We start from the raw sequence: 26,054 nt of genomic DNA on the forward strand, positions 1-26,054 counted from the left end.
AGATCCATACCCATCACCCTGCACAAAACTTAAGTCCAAATGGATCAAAGACCTCAATATAAATCCAGATACACTGAACCTCATAGAAGAGAAAGTGGGAAAAATCCTTGAAGGCATTGGAATAGGAGACAATTTCCTGAACAGAACACCAATAGTGCAGATACTGAGATGGACAATTAATAAATGGGAGCTCATGAAACTCAAAAGTTTCTGTAATGGAAAGGGCATTGTCAATAGGACAAAACAGCAGCCTACAGAATGGAAAAAGATCTTCACTATCCCCACATCTGTCAGAAACCTGATCTCCAAAAAATGTAAAGAACTCAAGAAACTAGACATCAACAAATCAAATAATCCAATTTTAAAAATGGGGTATAGATCTAAACAGAGAATTCTCAACAGAAGAATCCCAAATGGCTAAAAAATGTTTAAAGAAATGTTTTAACATTTAAAGAAATGTTCAGCATCGTTAGTGATTGGGAAAATGCAAGTCAAAACAACTCTGAGGTTCCTTCTTATACCTATCAGAATGGCAAAGACCAAAATTACAAGTGACAGCTCATGCTGGAGAGGATATGGAGCAAAGGGAACACTCCTCCATTGATGGGAGGAGTGCAAATTTGTATAGCCACTTTGAAAATCAATATGGTGGTTTTTCAGAAAATTGAGAACCGATCCATCTCAAGACCCAGCTAGGACCGGGTCTGAATGAGCATGTGATCAAACCAGACTCTCTGATTGTGGCTGACAATAGGGGCTGACTGAGAAGCCATTGATAAAGGCACTGGGACTTGTTTTTATGGCATGTTCTGGCTTTTTGGGACCCTAGTCTATATGGATGCACAGCTCCCTAGGCCTGGATGTAGAAGGGAGGGCCAGAAAGACAAATATAATATGTACTCATTCATATGTGGCTTGTAGACATAAAGCAAAGGAAAAAAAACCAACCTACAGTCTACAACCCCAGACAACCTAGACAACAAAGAGGACCCTAAGATCTTCATGGATCTACATAGGAAGGAGAAGAAGACAAGATCTCCTGAGTAAGTTGGGAATGTGTGGGTCCCAGGAGAGGGTAGAACGGGAAAAGGGAGTATGGGAGGGGGTGGAGATAACTGTATAGCTCAATAAAAACAAATTAAAAAGAAAAAAAGAAAAAAGCTGGCAAGAAACAAGCCAAACTAAGTCTAGGCATTTATAAGAAAAAATAAGACTCCTTGTGATTTATTTGTGTATTACACTGTCTACAAAAATATATATAGATGTTCACCTAACAACACAGAGAAAAAGGAGGAAGTTCATTTCTATGAGGAAATTAATGGTCACTTTTCATACTTTCCACTGTACTCCTAATTTTTCAACAGTGGTCATAGATTACACAAAATGCTTTTGAAATTGGAAATTTTCTTTAAGTATTCAGAAAATCAGATCCTTTTGCCAAGTTTACTGCACACCTGTGTGACCCGAGTGCAGACCCTGAGCACACTCACCTTCCGGCATCACAGTCTGTGTCATCCGGGACCCCGCATTGGGGGCAATGGTGTTACAGTGAATGTTGCTCTTCCTGCCTTCAATTGCCAGAGTGTTGCAGAGGCCCAGAATGCCCAGCTTTGCAGCACTATAATTTGCCTGGCCAAAGTTGCCATATATGCCAGAAGCTGAGGAAGTCATGATGATCCTAAAAGAAAGCAGCCCCTCAGCATCATCTCTCCCGTGGTTTCTAACACTGACACCCGACCTCATTCCTGGTGCTGTGGAGTCTGTCAAAGGTAACTCTACAAATTATCCTTCACTTCTCACAGCTGTGATTCCTATAGTTACAGTACTGTTGATATAAATGTGATGCTTCAAAACTCAACTACAGGATTTAAGTGCATAGAAAGGATCTCTGGTCAGAGACAAGTGAATTTAAATATAGCAATGTTTATATATTATCTATGAAAACCAAAAATATTTACAAATATAAATTAGCAACATTAAATTAAAATTTTAGCAAGAGGGGCTGGAGAGATGGCTCAATGGTTAAGAGCACTCCCTGCTCTTCCAAAGGTCCTGAGTTCAATTCCCGGCAACCACATGGTGGCTCACAAACATCTGTAAAGAGGTCTGGTGCCCTCTTCTGGCCTGCAGACATGCACACAGACAGAATATTGTATACAAAATAAATAAATAAATAAAAATTTAGCAAGAAATAATACACTTGTAATTCTCATCACTTGTCTGCTCAGTTTCTGAATAATTCTAAATGCCATCTTATAACCTAACCCACCCTCACTCAACTTAGAACATATAAAATAAATCACACCATTTACTTTCAGAACTGTCAAGATCATGATAAAACAGAGGTCTTGGAAAAATTTAGCATTAATACCAACTGCTCCTACAAGTGTATGAAGCCTAAATTGCAGGGCTGAGCCTGATGTCAGAGTAGACAGTACAAATGGACCCACATCGAGTTATACTTAAGCAGGAATACATGGGAGTCCTGTTGCCAAGAGTTCACAAAGTCTAACCCATGGTGTGCTAGCACAGAAGAAATGGCAACTCATCTCTGTCTAACTGGTTACTGGGCACAACAAATAACATTGTGGTTAAGAGCAAATCTTCAGTGTCTGCACTGCTTTCTGAAGTTGTGTGCAGTTTCCTAGAAAACTTAACATCTTTCCTCTTGGAAGGAAACACATTAAGTCACACGATGATTACAGAGGTGAAATAACAGGATGTTCTGAGGGGAGGTAAAAACATTCCGTGCTAGCCAGGCGGTGGTGGTGCACGTCTTTAATCCCAGCACTCGGGAGGCAGAGGCAGGCGGATCTCTGTGAGTTCCACGCCAGCCTGGTCTACAAAGGGAGTTCCAGGACAGGCTCCAAAGGTACAGAGAGACCCTGTCTCGAAAAGAAAAAAACAAAAACAAAAACAAAAAAAACATTCCATGCTGCCATGATGCTGGGAAGCTCATTAAGTAAACTACTCAATGACTTCAGGAAGTCCCTGAAACCAATAGGATTCACTAACCTTTCCCACCCCAAGGGTATAGAAAAAATATAAACAGTTGCTAAAAGACACTCTCAACCAAGCTGAGCTGTCAGGAAGAGGCTCAAATCCACTGAGACACCTGGAAGGTCACTCCCCAACCTGTTGAACGTCCTGCAGGCTGTTCAGTGAGCTTCCGATATCCAGCTTTTGTGAGCTGTCACCACGCTAAGGTGTTATTTTGGTGACGCAGTTGTCTTTGAGTCATTTATGCTCCTCTTAGTGGCCCATCACCCATACTCCTTATTTTGTTTTGTTTTGCCAAGCTGAACTCTGGTGGTTTCTGTACTTCTGGTCTATTGTTGGCTCTCTATCTGGGATGAACAGACGTTGATTCACAATTCATATCCCCAAAAAATACTGTCATACAACAAAAGTGATAAATGTATTAAAACTAAAAAGCACATGGTAAAAGAAAAACACAGACCTAGTGAGTGTGCACTGACCAGCACTTTAGAGCCTGCACGTGTGTGAGAATACTTGCCCCAGGACCAGACAACTGTTTAAGAGCACTTGGTGCAAACATCTCCAGTCCTCTCTGGTGACTTCAGATAACTCTACCTTCCATATTTCTGTTTCTTCATATGATCCCACGCTGCCCGGGTCACTTGGAAGGAGCCCCGCAAATGAACTCTATGAATTATATCTAAAACAGAGATTATTTTCTATATATTTTGTCAAAAGTTAAGTACGCCTTAGAATAAATTTATATAAACATATTAGACTTGTACAAACTTACACAAACATATCATTTTACATCCAGCATTCATAGGCACCTGCTATCATATCCAGATAACCACTTTTGCTTTTGTCAAAATTATACAACCAATCAGTAATTCATACCCATACCTATGAACTTTTCCTATAACTTATAAAATTATTATAATCCTTGTATATATCTAAACGTAATGTTGTATTTAATTAAAGCCCATTAAAAATAAAAATCTGTTACTATAACCTGTGAGGGCAGGGAGACAGTTCAGTTGATTTTTTTACATCTCGACCTGGATGTGTACCAGGCAACACAAACTTACCAAAGCAAATTCTGACTACCCTCCCTTAAGTAATCACGTGCAGGGATTCAGCTCAGCTGGCAAAGTGTTGTCACATATGCATGAGAACCTGAGTGGGAGTCCCAGAAGTCATGGGAGAAGTTAGGCATGGTGGTAAATGTATGTAGTTCCAGTGGAAGGAGGCGAAGAAGGTCCTGGAACTTCCTACCCAGCCAATCTAGCCTACTGATGCACTCCAGACCAATGAGAGGCCCTGGCTCAAAGGAGGTAGGTGGCATTTCTGAAGATGATAATCCAGCATTGTCTCTGGCATATAAATGCCACAAATTCACATGAACTAATATACATGCATTAAAAGCAAATATCTAAATAAATAATACCCATGAATTTTACATATATAACTTATACGTGAAATCACAAAACATAGTTAGACCACACTACTCATCATCAGTGAATATTTATAAAATACTCACTGTTATCTCTATTTTTGTCATGATTTTCAAATGAGTTAGAAGGGTCTACTTTCAACGACTTAAATCCAGTAAACCAACCATTTGGGAACACTTTAGAGAAACAACGCTAGATTGGGTGTTGTCTTGGTTTTGACCATTCTTACCTATTTGGGTTCACTCTGGAACCCCAAAAAATGTTTTTATACAAATAGAGATGGAAGGAAAGGTAAATGCAAAACCAAGACTAGAAAAGGGGGTGACTAGTTGGGGGACTGAGTAGGGTGGAGTCTCTTCAGTTAGACAGAAAAGCCCCACTTGCTAGCCAATCTTCTCTTTCTCGGCTTCCTTTCCAAACTGTTCCAAGGGAAAGGGACTAAAAGCTTTCCTTTGCTTAATTCTGGATCACAAGGATACCATCCATGCCTCTTCTAAAAGTTCAAGGGCCAGAAGCTGAACTCTTAGCAATGATGGGATCACCACAGCTTAGCTGCTAAGCCAGCCACTGTCTCACCACTGGTTTGTTTACCTGTGATGGCTGATGAAAACAACCACAAGCAGGAACAGAAGAAAAATAAACTACAAATGTGATTTCATCATTGTATCAACTCAACCTTGGCAACACGGGGAAGAAAAATGAAAAATATTTCCTATTTATTAGAAACTTCAGATAAGCGTGTAGGTTTTGTCCTACCCTCCTAACACCTTTGATTTTAATTTGTAGTGCCCTGAACTCTTCTAAATCCTGCTCTACTCATGTGGGGGGGGGGGGGAACACAGCTAGATAAAACATGGTAAAAGTTATTAAAAAGTTAATACTGCTAAAAAAAAAAAAGTTGACAACCTCTTAGGGAGAGAAAAGGAGAAACAATGCAAGAAAGAAAACTGCTTTCCGTAACTTCCGCAAATGACTCACCTATTTTTTAACAAATGTTTACAAATATGATACTTCTATCTATAAAAATCATTGTCAATAGACTAAATTCATTTATATTAACAGCAGCAAATAGAAAGTATTTCCTTAACTACATAAACACATTAAATATTAAAAAGACAATGTATAGTTACGTTCCACAGAAGCATGAGAAACAGCTTACCCCAGTCTTCATCACTTATCCTGGAAAAGGAACGGTCCCTCAGGATTCTAAAATATTGATAATATGTATGGTCAGAGTAAAAGGGAAAATATACAGTGACGAATACAATGGTGTGTAAAATGAAGATTAAAAACTCACCCAGCATTGTTGACCACGATATCTACAATATAAGAAAGGAAAAAAGTTACATAAATGAAAGCAATCATATTTATTTGCACCTGCTTACAACTCACATTTATTTTAATAACTGATTTTTAAAGCCTACCCCCAGCAAGAAAAACGAAACACAACAAAAATGCTGCCGAAAGAAAATTTCATAGTGACAGCAAAAACGACTAACTGCAAAGAACACAACCATCATGTCGTACCTTCCCGTCAGGCATAAAGGTCTAAATTTCCTTTCTTCTACCAAAATCCTTTTCACCCAGAGGGCAGGCTACCCCCTCTTTTCACTCAGAGGGCTGGCTACACCCTCCTTTCACTCAGAGGGCTGGCTACACCCTCTTTTCACTCAGAGGGCTGGCTACCCCCTCTTTTCACTCAGAGGGCTGGCTACCCTCTCTTGAGTTCCAAGGACTCAGAATCAAGTATAAGCCATCTTGCACTTAACTTCAAGTCCACTCAGAAAGGTAACAGTTCTCTCCTTGCTCCTCAATAGAGAAAAGATCAAAAGTTCAGGAAGTCACTGAAGTGAGCACCAGGATTCAGGCCTGCAATCCAACCACTTGAGAGGTGAGGGCCAAAGGCTCTTGAGATGAAAGCCAGCCTCGGCTACACAGTAAGTCTGAGGATAGCCTGTACTACATGAGACCGTGTCTCAAAAAAAAAAAAAAATCCACCCCCCCCCAAAAAAGAGAAGAAAAGAAAACCACTGAAGTCAGAAACTAATGCTCTATTTGATGTCTTCATAAGTTCACTATCCAAAGCAAGGAAAGCTTTCAACCACTGGAATCCTTGGCTGTCCCCATCCTCTGCCTTCACACTCTGTGGTTTCTGTCCCTGTCAAATAGCACCTGACCATGGCTCTTATGATTCGACCTAACCAAACTAGAACAAGAAATGTGTTAAACTCAACAAGGGAGGGGCACACTCAAGTGACAAAAAGAAGTGCCGTCCAGACTGAAAACTGTTTCCTTTCCCTTTAGCGATCCACTCATTTCAGTAAGAATGTGTGGGGCTAAACCAGGAGGATGTTCTAGAGAGGAAGGGCCAAAAGTACACTTCTAAAATGAAGAGCCTGCCGGGCGGTGGTGGCGCACGCCTTTAATCCCAGCACTTGGGAGGCAGAGGCAGGTGGATCTCTGTGAGTTCGAGACCAGCCTGGTCTACAAGAGCTAGTTCCAGGACAGGCTCCAAAACCACAGAGAAACCCTGTCTCGAAAAACTAAAAATAAAATAAAATAAAATAAAATGAAGAGCCTGATTGTGCTGGGTAGGTTTATGTCAACTTGACACAAACTAAATCTGAGAGATGGGAGCCTCAATTAAGAAAATGCCTCCCGAGAAGAGTGATGGTGGCCCACGCCTTTAATCCCAGCACTAGGGAGACAGCAGCAGGTGGATCTCTGTGAGCTCAAGGCCAGCCTGGTCTACAAGAGCTAGTTCCAGGGCAGGCTCCAAAGCTACAGAGAAACCCTGTCTCGAGAAACCAAAAAGAAAGGAAGGAGGGAGAGAGGGAAGGGGGAGGGAGGGAGGGAGGGAGGGAGGGAGGGAGGGAGGGAGGGAGGGAGGGAGGGAGGGAAGCAAATGCCTCTCAAGATCTGGCTATAGGCAAGCCTGTGAGGCATTTCCTTAATTAGTGATTGATGGCCCATTGTAGGTGGTACCATCATCCCTGGGCCCAGCTGGGTTCTATAAGAAATGAGGCTATGCAAGCCATGGGGAGCAAGTCAATAAGTAACACTCCTCCATGGCTGCTGCATCAGCTCCTGCCTCTAGATTCCTGACCTGTTTGAGTTCCTGTCCTGACTTTCTTTGATGATGGCTGGTGATATGGAAGTGTAAGCCACATAAATCCTTTCCTATTCAACTTGCTTTTTGTTCATGGTGTTCATCACAGTGATAGAAACCCTAAGACACACACACACACACACACATATATATATATATATATATTTCTTCTAAATTTATATGCTATCAAATCTTATGAACATAATTATTAAAAAGAACGTACCAAGTCCATTATCGCCAAAATACTGATTTATCTCAAAAAAGTATTTAAGACTTAATTGAATTATGATTAAAAAGAGCAAAGATTTTATGCTCATAAAACTTCTTAATCATTTACAGTACAAAAAATTAAAAAGCTAAACATATATATATGTTATTATATACCTCACCTATTATGAAATAAAACAGGTTAAATAAAATATTTGAATTATAAGACAAACCCAAAAATGTAATTAACAAGAGAGATTTGTTTGTTAAACAAATGTCAATTCAAAAATATTGTATTAGGAAGCTAGAAAATGCTTTATAAGGCCATGTACCAGCTAGCTTTCATTGTCAATTCACCCACCCTATAAGCACCTGGAACAAAGTCTCACTGAAAGACTGTCTATATTGTGTGCGCCTATGGGCAAGTCTGTGGAAGAATATCTTAATCAAACTAATTGAAATGTGAAGACCTGGGCCACTACAGGTGGCACCATTCCTTAGGCAGGGTTTTCTGAACTGTGCATGGAAAATCGAGCTCAGCCCAAGCAAGTAAGGAGCATGCACGCACTCACTTCCCCGCTGCCAACCACTGCCGCCACGCCTGGTATTTAAGCCCTGTCACTACTTCCTCACGATGATGGGCTGTAGCCAAGGCCAACAAGTCAAAATAAATCCCTTTCTCCCCTAAGTTGTTTTTCCTGGCAGTTTTTAACTACCACAACAGAAATGGAACTTATAGAAACCACAAAAGCCAGGAAAGCTCACCTATTCTGCCGAAAGCATCCAGTGCTGTCTTCACGAGCTTCTCTCCTTCTTCAACCGAATCTGAGAAGAGCAATGAGGACAAAACATCAATAGTTTTCCCACAAATCACTTTCTGTGGCGCAGGGCGCATGGCTGATACTATCACCAAACAGAATTAAACTCAAAAAAGGCACAAGCAATCAACACAGAGTCTAATATTACCAAAGAAATGTTTATGCCAGACAGTTCATTAACCAGCAAAATCAGGGTAGACTGGACGAGTAAAAGATGCTTGCAAGAACTATAGCAATACTGCCCAACAAGACTGCTTATGGAAAGGGGGAGGCAGCTGATCCAGCAAAGGCTGCTCACCACTTAGCACAGTAGACTGATAAGCCTTTAAAAGAGTGCTAAGAAGAATAAAAGATGATGCCGTGGAGATATGTGAGATCTTTAGTTTAAACCAACCTGTAAGAACCCAGCAATCTAAGTACCACAACCATTGATGAAATTACCTACATTAAAAGTTTCAAGATTTCTCACATACGATATAAAGTAAGTTCTCGAAAGGCTTGGTAGATAGGTAGACTCTAGTTTCATAGTTACAGTGTAGTGCTGAGTTACGTCTCAGAGATGACTAGCGTGAGCAGTTTTCATCAGCAGAAGGAAAGCTGACAGTACACGCTTGTCACATACCGTTGCTGGGACAGTCTATGCCTGTCACATACCGTAACTGGCCACTGCCTTCCCACCTCTCCTTCTTATTTCTTCCACGACTTTGTCTGCGGCTGAGGAGCCTTTACCGACTCCCTTGAAGTCTCCTCCTAAGTCATTCACTGCAATGAAAAACAAGCAAACAGTTCATTTTTCACATCTTCCAAGTACATTAGATATAAAATCCAAATTATCGGTGCATCTCTTCAATCATCTGCCCACTTCCCCAGCTACATTATCACCAATCTTACCAAGTACAAGGTAAATGTGTGTGATTAAAAGGGGCCTCTTGGCTGCGACGCAGCTGTGCTGTGCAGTGCTCCCCTCACATATGCAAGCCCCAGATTCATCTCCAGCACCAAGAAAACAAAGTTTCCAACACAGATACGAACAGCAAATACTTAAACCCAGGCTCCGATCATGAATTCTTTACTTTCACTATGCTTTTCCTCTTTAGGAATGGAAAGGAATACGACAACCCGTTTTTTGGGGAAAAAAAAAAACATAAGGGGGGGATGAGTGAGGGAGGGGTGTGAAAAAATCACGTCAGGAGTAAATATACAAGAAAACAATGCAGAGGTTTCGGGAAGCTTTAGAGCAAAGAAGTGGCCTAAGAATGACCTAATGGTTAGGGACAGAGAAGGGAGGTGGGAAGCAAGTATGGAAAGAGTGGAGACTAGATGTGATTGCACGCTGTATGCATATGTGAAAACAGCACACTCTATGAATATGTGCAAGTAAAATGAGTTAACAAAGAAAAAAAATTAAAAGCACTTCACCAAAAGAAAAAGCACCAGACGCCCCTAGCACTGTAGCGTTCACGGTATGGAAGTAACCTGGCGTCCACAGCAAGGAAACGGATGACGAGGGTGAACGCTGCCGCTCTGCTGGGCGAGGTACGACAAGCAGGAAAGGACAAACACTAAGCAGTTCCCCTCACAGGTGGCTTTTGGAAGAGTCAGATTCCTAGCCTCACACTACACAGATGGTTCCAGGGAGATTTTAATAGGGGATTTTAATCGGCCTAAAGTTTCAATTATGCAGGGTAAACAGTTACCTTGTTTACCTTACTTAACTTTCTTAACACACAAAATCTCCATACACTCAAAAGTACAACTACTGTCTTCAATTATACACTGACTATCCTCAGAGAAAATCTACAGCGGGACACCTAAGGCAGGAGATGGGGCTCAGCCTCGGAGTTTCCGGCTTCCTGAAAGTTAAGTGAATAGCAGAAGGTTTAGCATAAGTACCTGTCCAAGCCGAAGTGACCGACTACACAGAATTAAAAATAACATGCAAGCACTAATGATACATACAGATCAACGCCAAGTAACTTAGAAAAGCAGAATTTCAAAAAAACGCTTGGAATATTTGGAATCGATGGCTCCTGGAAGGGTGCAGTGGGGAAGGACTCGGTTTTCTTTAAGGGGCTGGACCCTGAGAGTCTGACCAGGCTCCAGTGAGTATAGGGGCAGCACAAACTGGACTTTTCTTTTTCTCCTCCTCCTTCTTCTTCTGGGAAAGGAGGTCACAAGGGGGGTGGGAGGTCTGACCTGGGAGGACTGGGAAGTGAGTGTGATCAGGGTGCATGATGTGAAATTCCCAAACCATCAATAAAAATACGATGTTTGCAGGGGCAAGAAAAGTATTTGTGGTGAAGACGGTATTGTGAATGTCATTTCTTTATGGCTGCCACATGATTTCAGCATAACTTAATAAAGTACTAATTATCATTGTGAGAGGTTACATACTACAATTATGTTTTTCAATTTGATGAGGGGTTTTTTTTTGAAAAAACATCCTTTTTAACTGAAGTAAGGTGATAAAAGAAGGAGAGAGAGAAAAAGCAAACACCTAGCACACTAAAAACCACCACAATAAATATGTTTTCAGTTCTTTTTTTCTTTTTTAAAGAAATAAGTTTTCCAAATTTAGGCAGGGTTGTTTTCCTAATCTAGTAATATTACCAATCTTGTTGAAAATGAAAACTCTCTGTAAAGACATAAATAATAAACAGGTTTACATTACCCTCAAGACATGGAAAGAGCGATGATTGTTCAAAATATGAATTCTATTAATTGTTCATTTCCACACAATTATTCAAACGACAGAAAAAAACTACTTAAAAACAATCAAAATTTAGAGACAGGAAAGAGTTTTAATGACTCTTTTGAAATTAATTTTACATTTTTAATTAAAATATAATTACATTACTTCCCCTTCCCTTTCTTCCTTTTAAAAAAATAAAATAGCACAAGAACTTCTAAAACCAAATTGACAAATACAGCATTTCAGTGTAGTGAAACACTGCCCCCAAGTGGAGAAGTTAGAAAGTGCAATCAGACACAAACACTGAAGGTTGGATAATGCAGAGAAAAAGGACACATTGCTAAAAGTATTGGAACAGTTACTCAATAGATCGCCACATTAAAAAACTAAACTATCAAATTCGCTCCGTTACCAGGTCTCAATCCTGCGACCTAGAAACACCCTATTCAAGTGCTGAATGGCTGAGAAAGCAATAATTTACGAGTTTATTTGTAATCAAATATGAAGAGAATTGTCGGGACCCATGCTATGTAGCAACGCTGCCACTCCAATGCATGGTCAAAGCTCCAGATGCAATAGTAGCACACCAAGCAGTTTATATTTATGTGGGTCTCCCATCCTTTAACAGTTATACACTGAGGCATTAAGGCTCACAGTTCTTTAAAACTTCACAATAATAACTACTCCTGCGTTCAGTGATTAAAGCACAGTTTACACCTTAACTCAGACTAGTATAAGCAAATGTTAGTCTAGAACCAGAACTTCTTATTGTGCTCCTCGGTCACACCCAAGCTACTTGGCCTTAAAAGGAAGAATCATTTCTACTAAGAAAATCAAGCACAGTCACTTGAGGAAGACACAGAGAAAGGCTAAAACAGCCACTCCCCTCAGGTCAATGGCATGAGTGGGTAGATCATAATAGCCAAGGCTAGCGTTCTCAGCTGGATCCATCACAAGTTTCTACAGTGTGATATATTTGTCAGTTCTCCCTTTAAAAATCCCTTTCAGGAGCCTGGGTCCCAGCATGTGCTTGTAACCCTCGCACACAGGAAGCAGAAAAGAGGATCAACAGCTTCAGAGTCATCCTTCGCAACACAGTGCATTCTAGACTAGCCTGGGCTATGGCAGATCCTACCAAAAAAATCAGCTCACACCCTGGAAGGTTTTCTAGCTGGGCAGTCTACTAAGGACTGTTTTGTTCTGTTTGGTTAGGTTGGGTTGGGGGTTGGTGCTCGTAAAAATCTACTCTCAGAGTTTCAGTAAATAATGGCTGTATTGGAAATTCACAGATCCAGGGAATTCTAAAATACACATGGACAACACATTCACACACACACACATACATACATACACACTCACACAATCACACACACATACTCACATATACACACTCACACAATCACATACACACATACATACATACACACACTCATACAACCACATACACACATTCACATAATCACACACACACACAGTATTCCACAATTAGCTACACAGGTAAATAAACTAAAAGAGCCAAATCATCCAGCTGTAGTCGTCTGAGAGCTGCACACAGAGAACTCCCACGTCCCACAGTGTTGCCCGTGCCACGGCCGGGGCTCTGAAGAACTCAAAAGCGCCAGCCACTGCTCTAACTCACGTTTCTCTGAGCACCGCTGACCTCACACTCCGTTTTCAGGTCTTCACCGCTTTGCCGGCTTATTTCACCACACTTTGTTGTGGCTATGTTTCTCAGACACATTTTTTCTTTTTTTGTTTTGTTTTGGGTTTTGGTTTTGTTTTGTTTTTGTTTCAAGACAGGGTTTCTCTGGCTGATTAGGCTAGCTAACCATTGAGCTTTCAAAGGGCCAGGACATCCAGCGTTTTCTTCTGTCGTGACTTCTGGGAATCTGAGGTCCTCAGGCTTACACAGCAAGCACTTCTACCAGCTTTGCCATCTCTCCAGGACCTGCTCACCTTTAATCTCCATAAACCATGCAAACCAAACAGACTCACTTCCCTCAGGGCCCCTTTTCCACCTCACTAAGACTTTCAACACTCTTCTCAACCTCTCCCTCTTCAGAAAAACAAAGACCCTGGCCTTCAATTTCTTCAGGACTGGACTCTTAGTTCCCAGTTTAGGTCCAGGGCTTGGTCAGGGGCTTCGCACTCTAACCCTTGGGTCTGCAGTGAAGTGACGGTATTCTGACAAGTTCCTGTGTCCCTTTCCTTCCTTCTGTTTCTGTTCATGCCTAGTTCGCCGCAGCTGTCCCTGGGTGGTTGTGAGCTGTTATGGTGTCTTAGTACCTTGCTCAAATCTGTACTAGTTTCCTGCCATTCCTTAGTCAACGCTGAAGCCCCCATGTAATCTAGGCTCACTTCAGCACTTTCACTAGCCACAGGCTCTTCCCACTATAGTTTATATATAGTTTACATAGCAATTTCTTCTAACTCTCCACCCAACGGCTAAGAGTGATACTAGTTTAATTTAAAGGATACTGCATATGTACACATGTTCACACTCATAAAACTTTCCAAGAATCTGTCTCTGAGTCATATCCAGTTCCTGACAGTGGAGATGAAAGTCAGCTAGATGATGCGATGGGTAAAGGAGATTATTACCAAGCCTGGACTCTCATGGGGGAAAGAGAGAACTGACTCCTACAAGCTGTCCTCTGAATGTTACATGATGTTACATGTACATTATGGCATGCACACCCCACCCTTCATGCACACACATACACCAATAATTATTATTATTATTATTATTATTATTATTATTATTATTATTTGAAATTGTGTTTTAGAAAGAATTACTTTGGGGCTGGGGATATAGCTCAATGGAAAAGCACTTCCCCATCATGCATAAATTCTAAGTTCAATCCCCAGCACAAGGAGAAAGGTCATTTCATTCTGCTGGGGATGGACGTCAGAAGGAAATAGAACGCATGTGTTCAGCAGGCCCAAAGCCTCAAATACAATCCCTAGCATCTCCCACATCCCAAAAGAGGCATTTCATTGACTTTACAACAGCTTGGTCCCAATGGATTTTTTTAACCAGTTTCTACTTATGCACTGATAACTACCAAAAAGAATTTCTAAACATATGTTATTTGGGATCACAAAGGTGCCATGGAACTCATATGAAGCTGAACGGAAAGATCTTTCCTTCCACTACACAGGTCCTGGCGGGGGGGGGGGGGGGGACAACGACTCAGTCATCAGGCTTCTCTGCTGAGCAATCCCACTGGCCTCCAAAAGTATTTTTAAAAACATAAATGTAACCCCAGCACTTAAGAGTGGAGGCAAGATGATTAGGGTTCAAGAGCAGACTAAGTAACCTGACAATAATACCTGTTTCAAAGAGAGAAAAGAATAATTAACAAGGTATTATATATGTGTTGTGTATGTTATACGTGTGTGTGTGTGCACGTGTGTGATATTTTTACATTCCAGAAAACAGCTTCTACAAGGCATAGCCAGTGGTTGTTGAGGACCTTGCTGAGTTTCATCTTAAGCTACATAGCTGCCAGGGAACCAAGGGAAATCATGGCTGGCTATCATATTGTTTCCAAAGTCTAATAGAAAGACTGACAACCTGTGTCTTGGCTCAGGAAGAACCTTTTCTAGAATTGCTACAGATGTATCTGAATGCATGAAGGGCTCAGAAGTGAAGAGCCACTCAGAAAGCAAAATCCTGAACTAGCTACCTGACTTGACCCTTGCTACTCAGAACAAACACTGCAGGCTAGGGAGCTACTAACAGGATTCCCACCACCATCACCACCAGCAGTTCTAGTGATTAGAATGGCCAAGCCTCAAACTTATAGAGCACTGTTCTCTGTAGGGTTCCCTGCAGACTTTAGAGGCAGGCAGGGAAAAACTTCAGAGGCAGGTAAGAATGAACTCAACTGGATTTTAATGTAACTGAGCTGGACCAGGACTTCCGAGAATCTGGTCCAGATCATTTTTCTTTGGCCATACAATTTTGGAGAAAAGGTATTCAGATAACAATTAGTTCAACCCCATGGGTACAGCAAAGCATGCATTGAAGCTCTTTGCAAAATACATGTGGCTTCACCTGTAAGATGGGTTCCTGCTGAAGTAGAAACAATGTCAAGGTAAGGGTCTAGGAAGAACGACTGAGGTAAACACAATGCCTGTGGGAGTCATGACTGGCCTGGCCTTAAGATAACACTTAGGCTATAGTAAAGTACAAATGACATCTCTCATAAGGATGGGGTATAGGGCCTAAAGGCAATGCTCAAGATTTAGGGAGAATGGGCCTGGATTAAGTAAAAATATAAATTCTGGGAGGTCTGGGTAGACCCTGCCTCATCAGACAGCAACGAGCACCAGTGGTAAAACTGCACCGTCCCTGGCATTCCAGGGGAGCAGCTCCGCATCTCATTCCACTGGAGAAGCAAACTGTGGGTGTAACTTCCCTGGCTCCTCTGGCACTTACCTGTGTGCACGAGGCCTTTCTGCCCCCTACAGTTCTCTATTTCCTTAATGGGGCCAGATGTGAAGAAGCCTGAGGCCTGAGGCCTATGACAAGGGGACTGGATGTCCGAGGGAGAGCTTCTGCAACCCTAGTCCCTTTAGATGTCCTCTCATTAGCAAGGACACAGCCTTCCTGACTTAATCCTCATCAAAGAGCCACACCTCGGCACAGTTGGGACTCAGTTTCAAGACCATCAGTCAAGCTCTAGCAATCCCTGTAATTGATTATCTTTGCCTCACCAAGTAGGCCAGCATTTCCTTAAAGGAGAAGAAAACTGGAAAAGAAAGACGAAGACTGATCCTTGGGTCTCTTTTCCTGTTCATCTGTACCCAGTGCCTAATCAGCCCTGGCTTTAAATACTACCTACACAGGGGGGACGCTCAGATCACATATCAGAGGAGGAGCAGAGGAGCAGCACCAGCTGATTTAATACGAAATCTAACATTCTGTTTTCTGTGTAGGAACTGAACTGTCAGAGACCGAGAGTGGATGTGTAATGGAGACTGGTCACTCAAGAGGATAAAGAGTTGAAGGCTATCCTTGACCAATGATTGAATTCCAGGCCAGTCTGGGCTATGAGTGGCAGTGACAGAGAGAGAAGAGGAAAATAAAGAAAGGGAGTAAGGTTTTCTACATAGCCCTGGCCTCCATCTCAGAATGCTGCTCCCACTGCCTACTGCAAATCTAACAGAGATGTCTCCTGCCTGCCGGTCTGCTCCTCCACCATTCTCCCCTCACTTAGGAAATGGACACATTTAGTTTGTCAGATGCTCAACTCAAAACCTTGGAATCATTCTTAACTTTCCTTCCCCTTACAATGCACACATAAACATTCAACAAACCCCACCCTACCTACCTTCAGAATACACCCAGAGTTCAACCTCCATTCCAACCACCCTTTCTAGACCACTAACACTTCCTGCATGGATTTATGGCATGCTTTTCATGACCAAAACTAATTACCTAAAGCAGGCTATTTAGATAGAAACAAGAGGTTTAAGGGGCTGGGACTATAGCTTGATTAGCACAATGCTTGCTAGCATGCACAAAGCGCTGGGTTCTAGAGTACCTGTACCACAAAAACCAGGCAAGAAGGCACACATTTGTAATTTCAGCGTAGGAGGTAGAGGCAGGAAGATCATTTCAAGATCTTTATTAACCTATGGGGTTCAAGGTTAGCCTGAGCTATGTGAAATCTTGTCTCCAAGAAGGGAAAGAAATACAGAGCTTGGGATATAGCTCAGTCAGTAAATTACTTGCCTTGCAAGCATGAAGTCCTGAGTTTGATCCCCAGAATCCACAAGAAAGAACTGCGGAGAGTGGTACACTCAATCTCAGGGCTGGGAAGCAGAGCCAAGAGGACAGTTGGAGCTTGCTAGTTAGCTAGCCTAACCAAGTACTCTCCAAGCCCATAAGAACCAGCTCCTGATGAGTGGTACCTGAGGTTGACCTGTATGCACGGGGGGGGGGGGGGATATGCAACAGAGTTAACACCACATGACAATAGGTGGAACCCGCATTTTTCCTCTCCCTGGCTCTTCTCTTTCCTCACAAAGTCAACAGATTTTATGAAGGCAGTGCACGCACAGAAGGTCCACTGAAACCTAAACTCCTCCAACCTCAAAACACCACTATGAGATCAGACCTCACCATCTTAATACACATACACACACACACAATTATAAGATGGGTTCCTGCTGAAGTAGAAACAATGCTCAAGGTAAGGGTCTAGGGAGAACGACTGAGGTAAACACAATGCCTGTGGGAGTCATGACTGGCCTGGCCTTAAGATAACACTTAGGCTATAGTAAAGTACAAATGACATCTCTCATAAGGATGGGGTATAGGGCCTAAAGGCAATGCTCAAGATTTAGGGAGAATGGACCTGGGATTAAGTAAAAATATAAATTCTGGGAGGTCCGGGTAGACCCTGCCTCATCAGACAGCAACGAGCACCAGTGGTAAAACTGCATCGTCCCTGGCATTCCAGGGGAGCAGCTCCGCACCTCATTCCACTGGAGAAGCAAACTGTGGCTCACGTGGTGCCATGCCTGACAGCCTGAGTTTAATCCCTTAGATCCACCAGCATGGGGAAGGAGAGAACCAGCTCCTGAAGGTTGTCCTCTGACTTCCACACATGCACCACAAAACACACACACATACACTTTAACTTTTTAAAATTAATTATTTTACAAGATTTCATGTTGACTTATGAGTTCAGTACAGCTCAGACACACAATGTGTACTTGATACTGAGGTGTAACTCAGTGTTCCTGTATCTTCTACGAAGGCCTTAAATTTTCCATACAAGTTACTCAGTTAATACTACAGGTTGGGGAAGTAGGTACAAAGGGATCGTGTAACTAAGCAGTAGATGGAGATTTCACCTGGTTTCAAGGTCAATCAATGGATTTGCCTCATGGACTGACTTTCCATCCGTAGGGATCGCACAAGGACGGGAACACTCCGACTGTAGCCCACAGGACTTTAAGCTGTGGTTTACCCATGGCTGTGTAAGTACAACACAGAAAGAAGTCACGCCCATCTTAGTTCATAAGAGTGGAGCTTGACTTGTCCAAGATGCTACTTCCTCCGTTCAAGAGGACAAAACTTCCTGACTGTCAACTGCAGTTCCTGCTAGAAGCCCTAACTCTGTCTTTTCTGTTCATGCTCTCCAGGTAAAGCATAACTCAGAGAACTGGGTGCTGCTATCTCCTGCTGCACCTGCCTCGGACGTGTGCAAAGTTTTACTAAAATGTGCCGCTCATACAAAACCAAATTTGGGCTGTTAGAGTGGCAATCCCGTGCACCTGATTATAGGTAACATGGGGTTGATACAAGGTTTAGAACGAAGCTTATATCTTAGTCAAAACAGAAAATCTTATGCCCAAATTTAAATATTCTACAATACTTTATACTGTGGGATATAAAGTATAGCATTTGTATTGTCATGAAATTAGAACATATCTTAAATGATGCCCTCAGCTTCAGGCACGGCTCAAGGGTTTGGTCACGGAAGTAAGAGTGGAAGTACCACAGCACTTCTGAGGCGGGGTTTCTGGAGCCAACCACCACACAGCTCCAGCATGTCTTAGTGTTTCTACTGCTGTGATGAAACACCGTGACCAAAAGCAAGAAGGGAGGGGAAGGGTTTATTTGGCTTACACTTTCCCAACCAAGTTCATCATCAAAGAACTCAGCACAGGAACTCAAACAACCTGGAGGGAACCTGGAGGCACGAGCTGATGCAGAGGCCATCGAGGAGTGCTGCTTACTGGTTTGCTCCTCATCACGGCTTGCTCAGTCTGCTTGTTTTGTTTTGTTTGTTTTGTTTTCAAGACAGAGTTCCTCTGTAGCTTTGGAGCCTGTCCTAGAACTCACTCTGTAGACCAGGCTGGCCTCAAACTCACAGAGATCCACCTGTCTCTGCCTCCTGAGCGCTAGAAAATGCCCTACAGCCAGGTCTTATGGAGACATTCTCTCAATTAAGGTTCCCTCCTGTCCGATGACTTTAGCTTCTGACAAGTACAAAACTATCTGGCACACATCCTTATGTCCCCTCTGAGTAAGAGCTGATCTGTCATCTGGGATCACAGTACAGGAACAGCTGAATGGTCATAGGAGGATGGAGTATCCGCCTATCCCAACAAGCCAATGTAAAACTGTGACGTCATTATAATCTAGCATTAGATGATTTAGATAGGAGACAAGCTACTTTGTTTCTTTAGGTCTTATACTTCTTAGGTCCTATGAGCCAATGATGGGATACATGACAAGTCTTCCAAGAACAAGACAGCCTGAATCCTAACAATGAACCAAAAGGTTATCAGTGTACAGTGCAATGCGGTGCTGATTAGGGAGGAACAAAATGCCTTGGTGGCCCATGAAGTTTCCAGGAAAGTCACAGATGAGAAAAGGTGAGTGGCCATCAGAAAGGGACACTGTATCGAGCTTAGTGTGGTGCTGCACACCTGCAATCCCAGCATTTGGGAAGTTGAGGCAGAAAGACTGCAAGTTGAATACCAGCCAGGGTTAGTAACAAATTCCAGGACAGACTTGGCTACAAAGGATTGTCTCAAAACTTATGTGTAGTGCGTGTGTCTGTCTGTCTGTCTGTAGTTTCACGAAAACTGAATCCTGAGTGTGTGTGTCTGTCTGTCTGTCGCTTCAAAAAGACTGAATCCTGCCAATTAACACCTAATTAAAACCATCTTTCTGCCACATTTAGCAAATATTTTAATTCTGCTTCCTTGAACTTTCAGCTAGGACTTATTGCAATAGCACAATAACCACCCATAGGTAATAAGAGAACAAACAGACATATTGTCCTTGTATATCTGACCTCTTTTTTGAAATCCAATACTCATCGTCTGAACTTAACATATTCAAAGGTTATAGGAAAGCAAGAACTGACACCCACGCTTACGTCACTGTAGTTTATTTTCTCTAATACTCTGAGAGAGAGCCTAACTGTAGAACCCAAGTCTGCCTGCTGTGAAATTATTTATGAAATAAGATTTGTGATGTGGGGGTGGGTGATGTCTGTGCAATTCTGTGTGTTTGGTTTGTTGTTCTGGGGGTTTGAGGCAGATTGTTTCCTTGTTTATTTCTCCTTTAATCTCTTGTCAAGAGATGAGCTTCTACCTCAAAAAGTAACAGTCACTGGGATGGCTCAGTGGTTAAGAGAACCAACTGCTCTTCCAGAGGACCCAGATTCAATTCTCAGCACCCACATGCCAGCTAACAACTGTCTATAACTCTAAGATCTGACACTATCACACAATCATAATACAGGCCAAACACCAATGCACATAAAATAAAAATAAATATTTTTTTAAAAAGTTGTAGGCCAAAAAAAAAAAAAAAAGTTGTAGCCCATGAGACTAAAGCCAAGAGTCAATGCTTATACCTCTTTATCAATTCTTTTAAATGAGAAAGTCTATAAAAGTACTTTACTTTAGAAAGTGAGTTAAGCCAGGCATGACGGTGAAAATCTGTAATCTCAGCCAGCCAGGGCTTAAAATAAATAAAAATAAATAAATAAGCAACCTTTAAAAAGGAAAAAATTAGCCTTAAACTAAAAAATTCTCGAGCTAGAGAGATGGCTCAGAGGTTAAGAGCACTGCCTGCTCTTCCAAAGGTCCTGAGTTCAATTTCCAGCAACCACATGGTGACTCATAACCATCTGTAATGAGGTCTGGTGCCCTCTTCTGGTCTTCAAACATACATGCAGACAGAATATTGTATACATAATAAATAAATAAATATTTAAAAAAAAAACTAAAAAGTTCTCTGACAGAAGTAAAAACTATGAAGTTAAACCATAACTAATTATGCACTAGGAGGACAAAAGGCGCCTGTGAAAACTGTGTTTTTGCTGGCAGCTACTAATTTAAAAGACAACTTACCAACCACAGACGCTCCTCTTTCTGCAAAAGCCAGGGCATAAGCTCGGCCCAGTCCTAATCAGAAACAAAACAAAGAGAAAAAAAGTTGCAAAATATTAGCATAGTTATTTTAGTCCATGAAACTTGATCTCCATCTTAAAATAACAAGTCAGCAATTGGTCACAATAGCAGATGGCATCTTCACTGGTACTCTCAATGTCCTCTCAACCCTCTTTCTGACTGCAAAAGATAGAAAGTGAGAGCCGCTTTTGCTGGCCTGTTTTCCCTATCATTCCCTAGCATCCTCCCTGGTTGCTCAATGCCAAGTGTGAACTGGAGACCATCGCTAGGTGGATTCTCGTGAAATTTTAAAAGTAGAAATGACAGCCGGGCAGTGGTGGCGCATGCCTTTAACCCCAGCACTCTGGGAGGCTGTGAGTTCAAGGCCAGCCTGGTCTACAGAGTGAGTTCCAAGGCAGGGTTTCAAAACTACACAGATAAAACCTGTGAAAGAGAGAGAGAGAGAGGACATAGATACCATATTACCAGTGCTCCAACACGTGCTGCTTAAGAAGCTGCTTCTCCTGAAATATCCTCGTATTTAAAAAACCCACGACTGAAGAGGTAACTTTTTGATCCGGTCTCCTAATCCTTGGGAAGCAGCTTTCATACTTCAGGTCCCTGATGTCCTAGGCTACTTAGACTATGACAGAAATCCAGTGACAGATCAAAGGGATGACTTCCAAAACCCCACTTCAAACGCAAACGCTTCTGCTGAATCCTTTACTGTTCTAAAACATCTAGTGATTTCTATAACCTGTGCTGAACCTTGACTATTCAACTGCCAACTTCAAATCATTTTAACTCTAAATATGAGAGACTAGCAAGCAGAGACAAGCTTTGGGGAACTAACCAGCGAGAAGATACTTGTCTGGCTTAAACGTCTTTAACTTTTTTTTTTTTTTTCAATTTTAGTTGCTAAGTGGAGAAGCTTAGCAGGAAATTTATATTTGGGATAAACTGATAAATACATATACAAATGAACCAAAATGGATAAATAAATCAGACTTTTCCCAGTGTTGGTGGCAGACATGGGTAATGACAGCTCCTGGGAGATGGAAGGAGGAAGCTGAGGAGTTTAAAGCCAGCTTGGGCTAGTGAGACGCCCATCTCTTTAATAACAACTGGTGCAAAAGAGCCCCTTTACCTATAAGGGTGAGAAATCAAAGGTTTATGTCGCATGCGCTCTACACAAGGAGGTTAGAGGCCACTCACTGTTGTGACGCTAATGGAGAAATTTCACTGCAAAACACCTGTCTACGTGGAGTTGTTTAATTTCCTGTCCTTTAAACTTAGCATTGCTTCGATTACAATTCTCCTAATCTGAAATACAAGACTGGCAGCTTTTCCACCGCCTGACTCACTTCAGAAATGCCTTTGCTCTCAAGTTCTCCTCTCCTCTCCCATTATCCCTGTATCATCCCTCGCCCTTTTGCACACTGGAGTTTGGGACCTTTGCCACAATTCAGGTGAACTTTGGTATGTGGCCCTCTCAAGAACCTGAATCACAAGACAGAGGAAAACAAACACTAAACGACCGACCATTCAAAGTCAAGGGGCTGGCATCTCAATCCCTTGAGAAGAAAGCCGGGCCCTAAAAGTCTTTTTAAGCCCATGTGTGACTTGACAAAGGCCTAAGCGTCCAAAGGCAGCAGAACTCACAGTCCATGCCCACACACGAGAGGACGAACTTTTACCCAGTTGTGCATCGGGCTACCCTGCTGACATCTCCCCTGGGAAAGCCGTGGGCCTGGGACGCTCCATCCCGGCTGGGGACTCTGGAGCACCTGCCTGCATGATCAATGTCCCGGTGCGCCCGGTGCCCCTACGTGCTCGGCCCACCCGGGTCCCCCTCGATCCACCACCAGCTCCGCATCCCCCAGCTGCACGCCGCAGCCCTGCCATAGGGACAGTGGGCCCGGAGCGAGGCTCACCTCCCCCGGCGCCGGTGACCAGGACCACACGCCCGTCGAACCTCAGCGGCAGAGCCATGAGTCTAGCCGGCACCAAGCACACACTGGCAGTGCACCCGGGTACGCTCGGCGTGATCAGGACAGCGGGCACGGAGAGGAGGGGCGGGACACCAGCAAGTCACCCGCGGGTTTCAGGAAACAGACGCCTGTTTCCAAGTGGGCCTGCGTGAGGACGGCTTGGCATCATGGGAAATGTAGTCCACTACGATTCCTCTCAGAAAATTCGTCCAAGAGCATTGGCTTGGAAATTCTTTTAGAAGAGAGTGCCGCCAAGATCTGTGCGGCGAAATGGCTGATTCCGTTCTCTTCTTGTATATATCTCCCTATAGCTTCACAACGTGTTCTGAGTTCAGCCACTGGCCTGGATAAATAGTACTTGACTTCCGTTCTGGGGAGGCTTTTTGACACAGCCTCTAAAAAAATACAGTTATCCTTCACAGCACTGATCAAGACTTCTCAGAGTGTACCCCCCTGGATCTACTATATGAAAATCATTCTGAAACTGTCAAAACGCAGAACCTGCACCCCCACCACTACTCTCCCCAAACAAAGCGAGACCCCTCCCCCCGAAAAAAAATGAATTGCAGCTAAATGAGTTTAGGATTTACATGTTGGGAACAGCTCGGCAAAAAAAAAAAAAGCCAATGTCATTGATAGAGTTAGAGTGCTGGTTAACTTTGAATACCACTGCAACCTGACAGGACTTGGGAAAAAAGTGTGGACATGTGCTGACAGATGGTGGCAAAATAAAAGACTACTATGCACCCACGTGGGTGGTGGGAGGGAGAAAAGCCTTCCCAAGGAAACGAAGTATTTAACCTAGGGTGGGGAGGAGATTACGGGGAGGGGAGATACTAGCTAGGTTGGGGCAGGAAGAGAATGGAGCCACCAAACTAAAGAGAGCCCGTGAGATCAGATTTCAGTGTGTGCGTTTCCTGCAGAAAATGGTCCTGAACAGGGCTCCTCCAGACGGTGGTGCGAATCTATTTATTTATAGAAAGGTCACTTTGTCCTTCTAAGGAGGCTTGAGGAGAGGTGGACAAGAACACATAAAGAGCCAGGGAAGAGATAAAAGAAGGCAGAAGAGGAAACGCTGAAGAGGAAAATGTTGGCTACATTTTGGACAGAGTGAAGAGATCTTTAGGGGCCTTTGGATGTGAGGGGAAAGCAACTGAAAGACATACCCTGCCTTAACAAGCTATGTTATGGGGGACCGTTCATCGAAGCAAATAATGGAAAGAACCACTCCCGAACGAGAACACGGGCTCAGTTTTAGGCAGTTGCGTTTGGGGAAAGGGGGTGAAGATCCTGGGGTAGGTACCTAGCCAACAGCTTTAGTGCTGAGATCTGGCTATGGGACTTCCTTGCTCCAGCAGAGCAAGAGGAGTCAATGCCAAAGTTCACGTCCCTTGGCTGGCAGCGGAGAGCCTAGCTCAGCCAGCATTTCGTTCTCTGGGCTCTGTACAAATGTCCTTATCTCGTTTGACCCTTGAATTTTCACCTGCCTGAATGAAACCCAAGCAGCGCAGCTCAGAGAGTATGCAGGACTCAAGATGGAAGGTGGCTGGGTTAATGCCTCTCAGTGGTGAAAGGCTTGCCTGGCGTGAGTGAGATCTTGGGTTCAACATAATTTTTTTTTTTTTTTTGCTTTTTCGAGACAGGGTTTCTCTGTGGTTTTGGAGCCTGTCCTGGAACTAGCTCTGTAGACCAGGCTGGTCTCGAACTCACAGAGATCCGCCTGCCTCTGCCTCCCAAGTGCTGGGATTAAAGGCGTGCGCCACCACCGCCCGGCAGATTTTTAGTATTGAAAAAATAGCAAGCTAACAGCCAAGTTTTCCAAACAGGCAAGTTTTAATTGCCAAGATAATGAGGCTTTCTTCAGCTTCATCTACATAAAATTAAGTAACATGGTGCTAATTAACCCCTTATTTGCCCACTGTCCTGGCTCCTATACTTTCCTTACAAGGAAAATAATTTTGAAATTACCAATCCACTTGGGCTTTCTGTTCTGCTTTATTTTTCAAGCCCTTCTCCGTCTGTAAAGTCAACATCCTTCACTCAGACTGTGAACACACTGTTTTCTGAACAATCATCGAATAGAAAAGCAGAGACAAAGAAGAAAGTTAGGAGGGGGCAGAGCGGGGTATGAAGCCAGAGAGTGACACTGGCCTTCGCTATTCCAGGCTCTGCTTTGTGCTCAGCGTGGTTAAGGGGGGAAGCAGGGAGGAAACACAATACGCCAAGGGCTCGTCCAGCTCCGGATCTTGGGACCTTTACTCCGCGACCCAGTGACTTCCAATAAGGCGGGTCGAGGCCACCTCCGCCCAGAAGGCACGTCTGTCCTCCTCTTTGCTGGGTTTTCTGCTTTCCTGACTGACCACGCACAACCCAGTGTGCGAGCATTTCTAAACAGAAGCTTAAGTTAAAATGTAAAAGTTAGCCTAGATGTAGGGAATCGGGAACCTGACTGTGGCATAAGCTCAGAAACAACTTTGTAACAGTGTGGGTTTTGTGGCCCAGAGCCTCTCTGGCGAAGCCTCTACAACTAGCTCAAAGGGGCAATACACCAATACTTAATTGTGTGTACTGGTGTTTATGGGGCTCTTCCTTCCCTCTCAGCCTCTTGAGAGGGGAAGCAGGTCTAGAGGGGAAAGAGGCAGATGAGACAACAGAGAGCTTTGGCGGCCCATGAGCACAAGAGGCAGCCCTCCAGGAGACAGCTTTCGGTGAAAATTTGCATCAAGTAGCAGAGCCTATCACAGGGCTTAGTATGTGGCAGTAGGGTCCTATAGCAGAGTCCCTAGTACAAGTGTTCTCAGTAGAACTGTGCCAAGAGTCAAACTAAAGATGAATAGAGCCTCTGATTTAGAGATAGCTTTAAGATAGGGTCAA

The 26,054-nt window shown here is 43.0% G+C and overlaps 1 protein-coding gene across 1 annotated transcript in view; it reads right to left on the minus strand.

Annotated features, from left to right (window-relative positions):
* Hsd17b4 (hydroxysteroid 17-beta dehydrogenase 4) overlaps window positions 1-23,291 on the minus strand; it is a 65,569-nt gene extending 42,278 nt beyond the window's left edge. Inside the window, exons 1-8 of the mRNA XM_057788611.1 lie at window positions 23,124-23,291; window positions 21,151-21,204; window positions 9,222-9,329; window positions 8,515-8,574; window positions 5,731-5,752; window positions 5,593-5,639; window positions 3,595-3,679; window positions 1,491-1,678 (exon numbers count right to left, since the gene is read on the minus strand). Of these exons, the coding sequence (XP_057644594.1) occupies window positions 1,491-1,678; window positions 3,595-3,679; window positions 5,593-5,639; window positions 5,731-5,752; window positions 8,515-8,574; window positions 9,222-9,329; window positions 21,151-21,204; window positions 23,124-23,181 (622 nt within the window). The 5' untranslated portion in view covers window positions 23,182-23,291. The remainder of the gene's footprint in view (window positions 1-1,490; window positions 1,679-3,594; window positions 3,680-5,592; window positions 5,640-5,730; window positions 5,753-8,514; window positions 8,575-9,221; window positions 9,330-21,150; window positions 21,205-23,123) is intronic.
* Between the last annotated feature and the right edge of the window lie 2,763 nt (window positions 23,292-26,054).

The sequence above is a fragment of the Chionomys nivalis genome, chromosome 14, assembly GCF_950005125.1.
Source record: "Chionomys nivalis chromosome 14, mChiNiv1.1, whole genome shotgun sequence".
NCBI lineage: Eukaryota > Metazoa > Chordata > Mammalia > Rodentia > Cricetidae > Chionomys > Chionomys nivalis.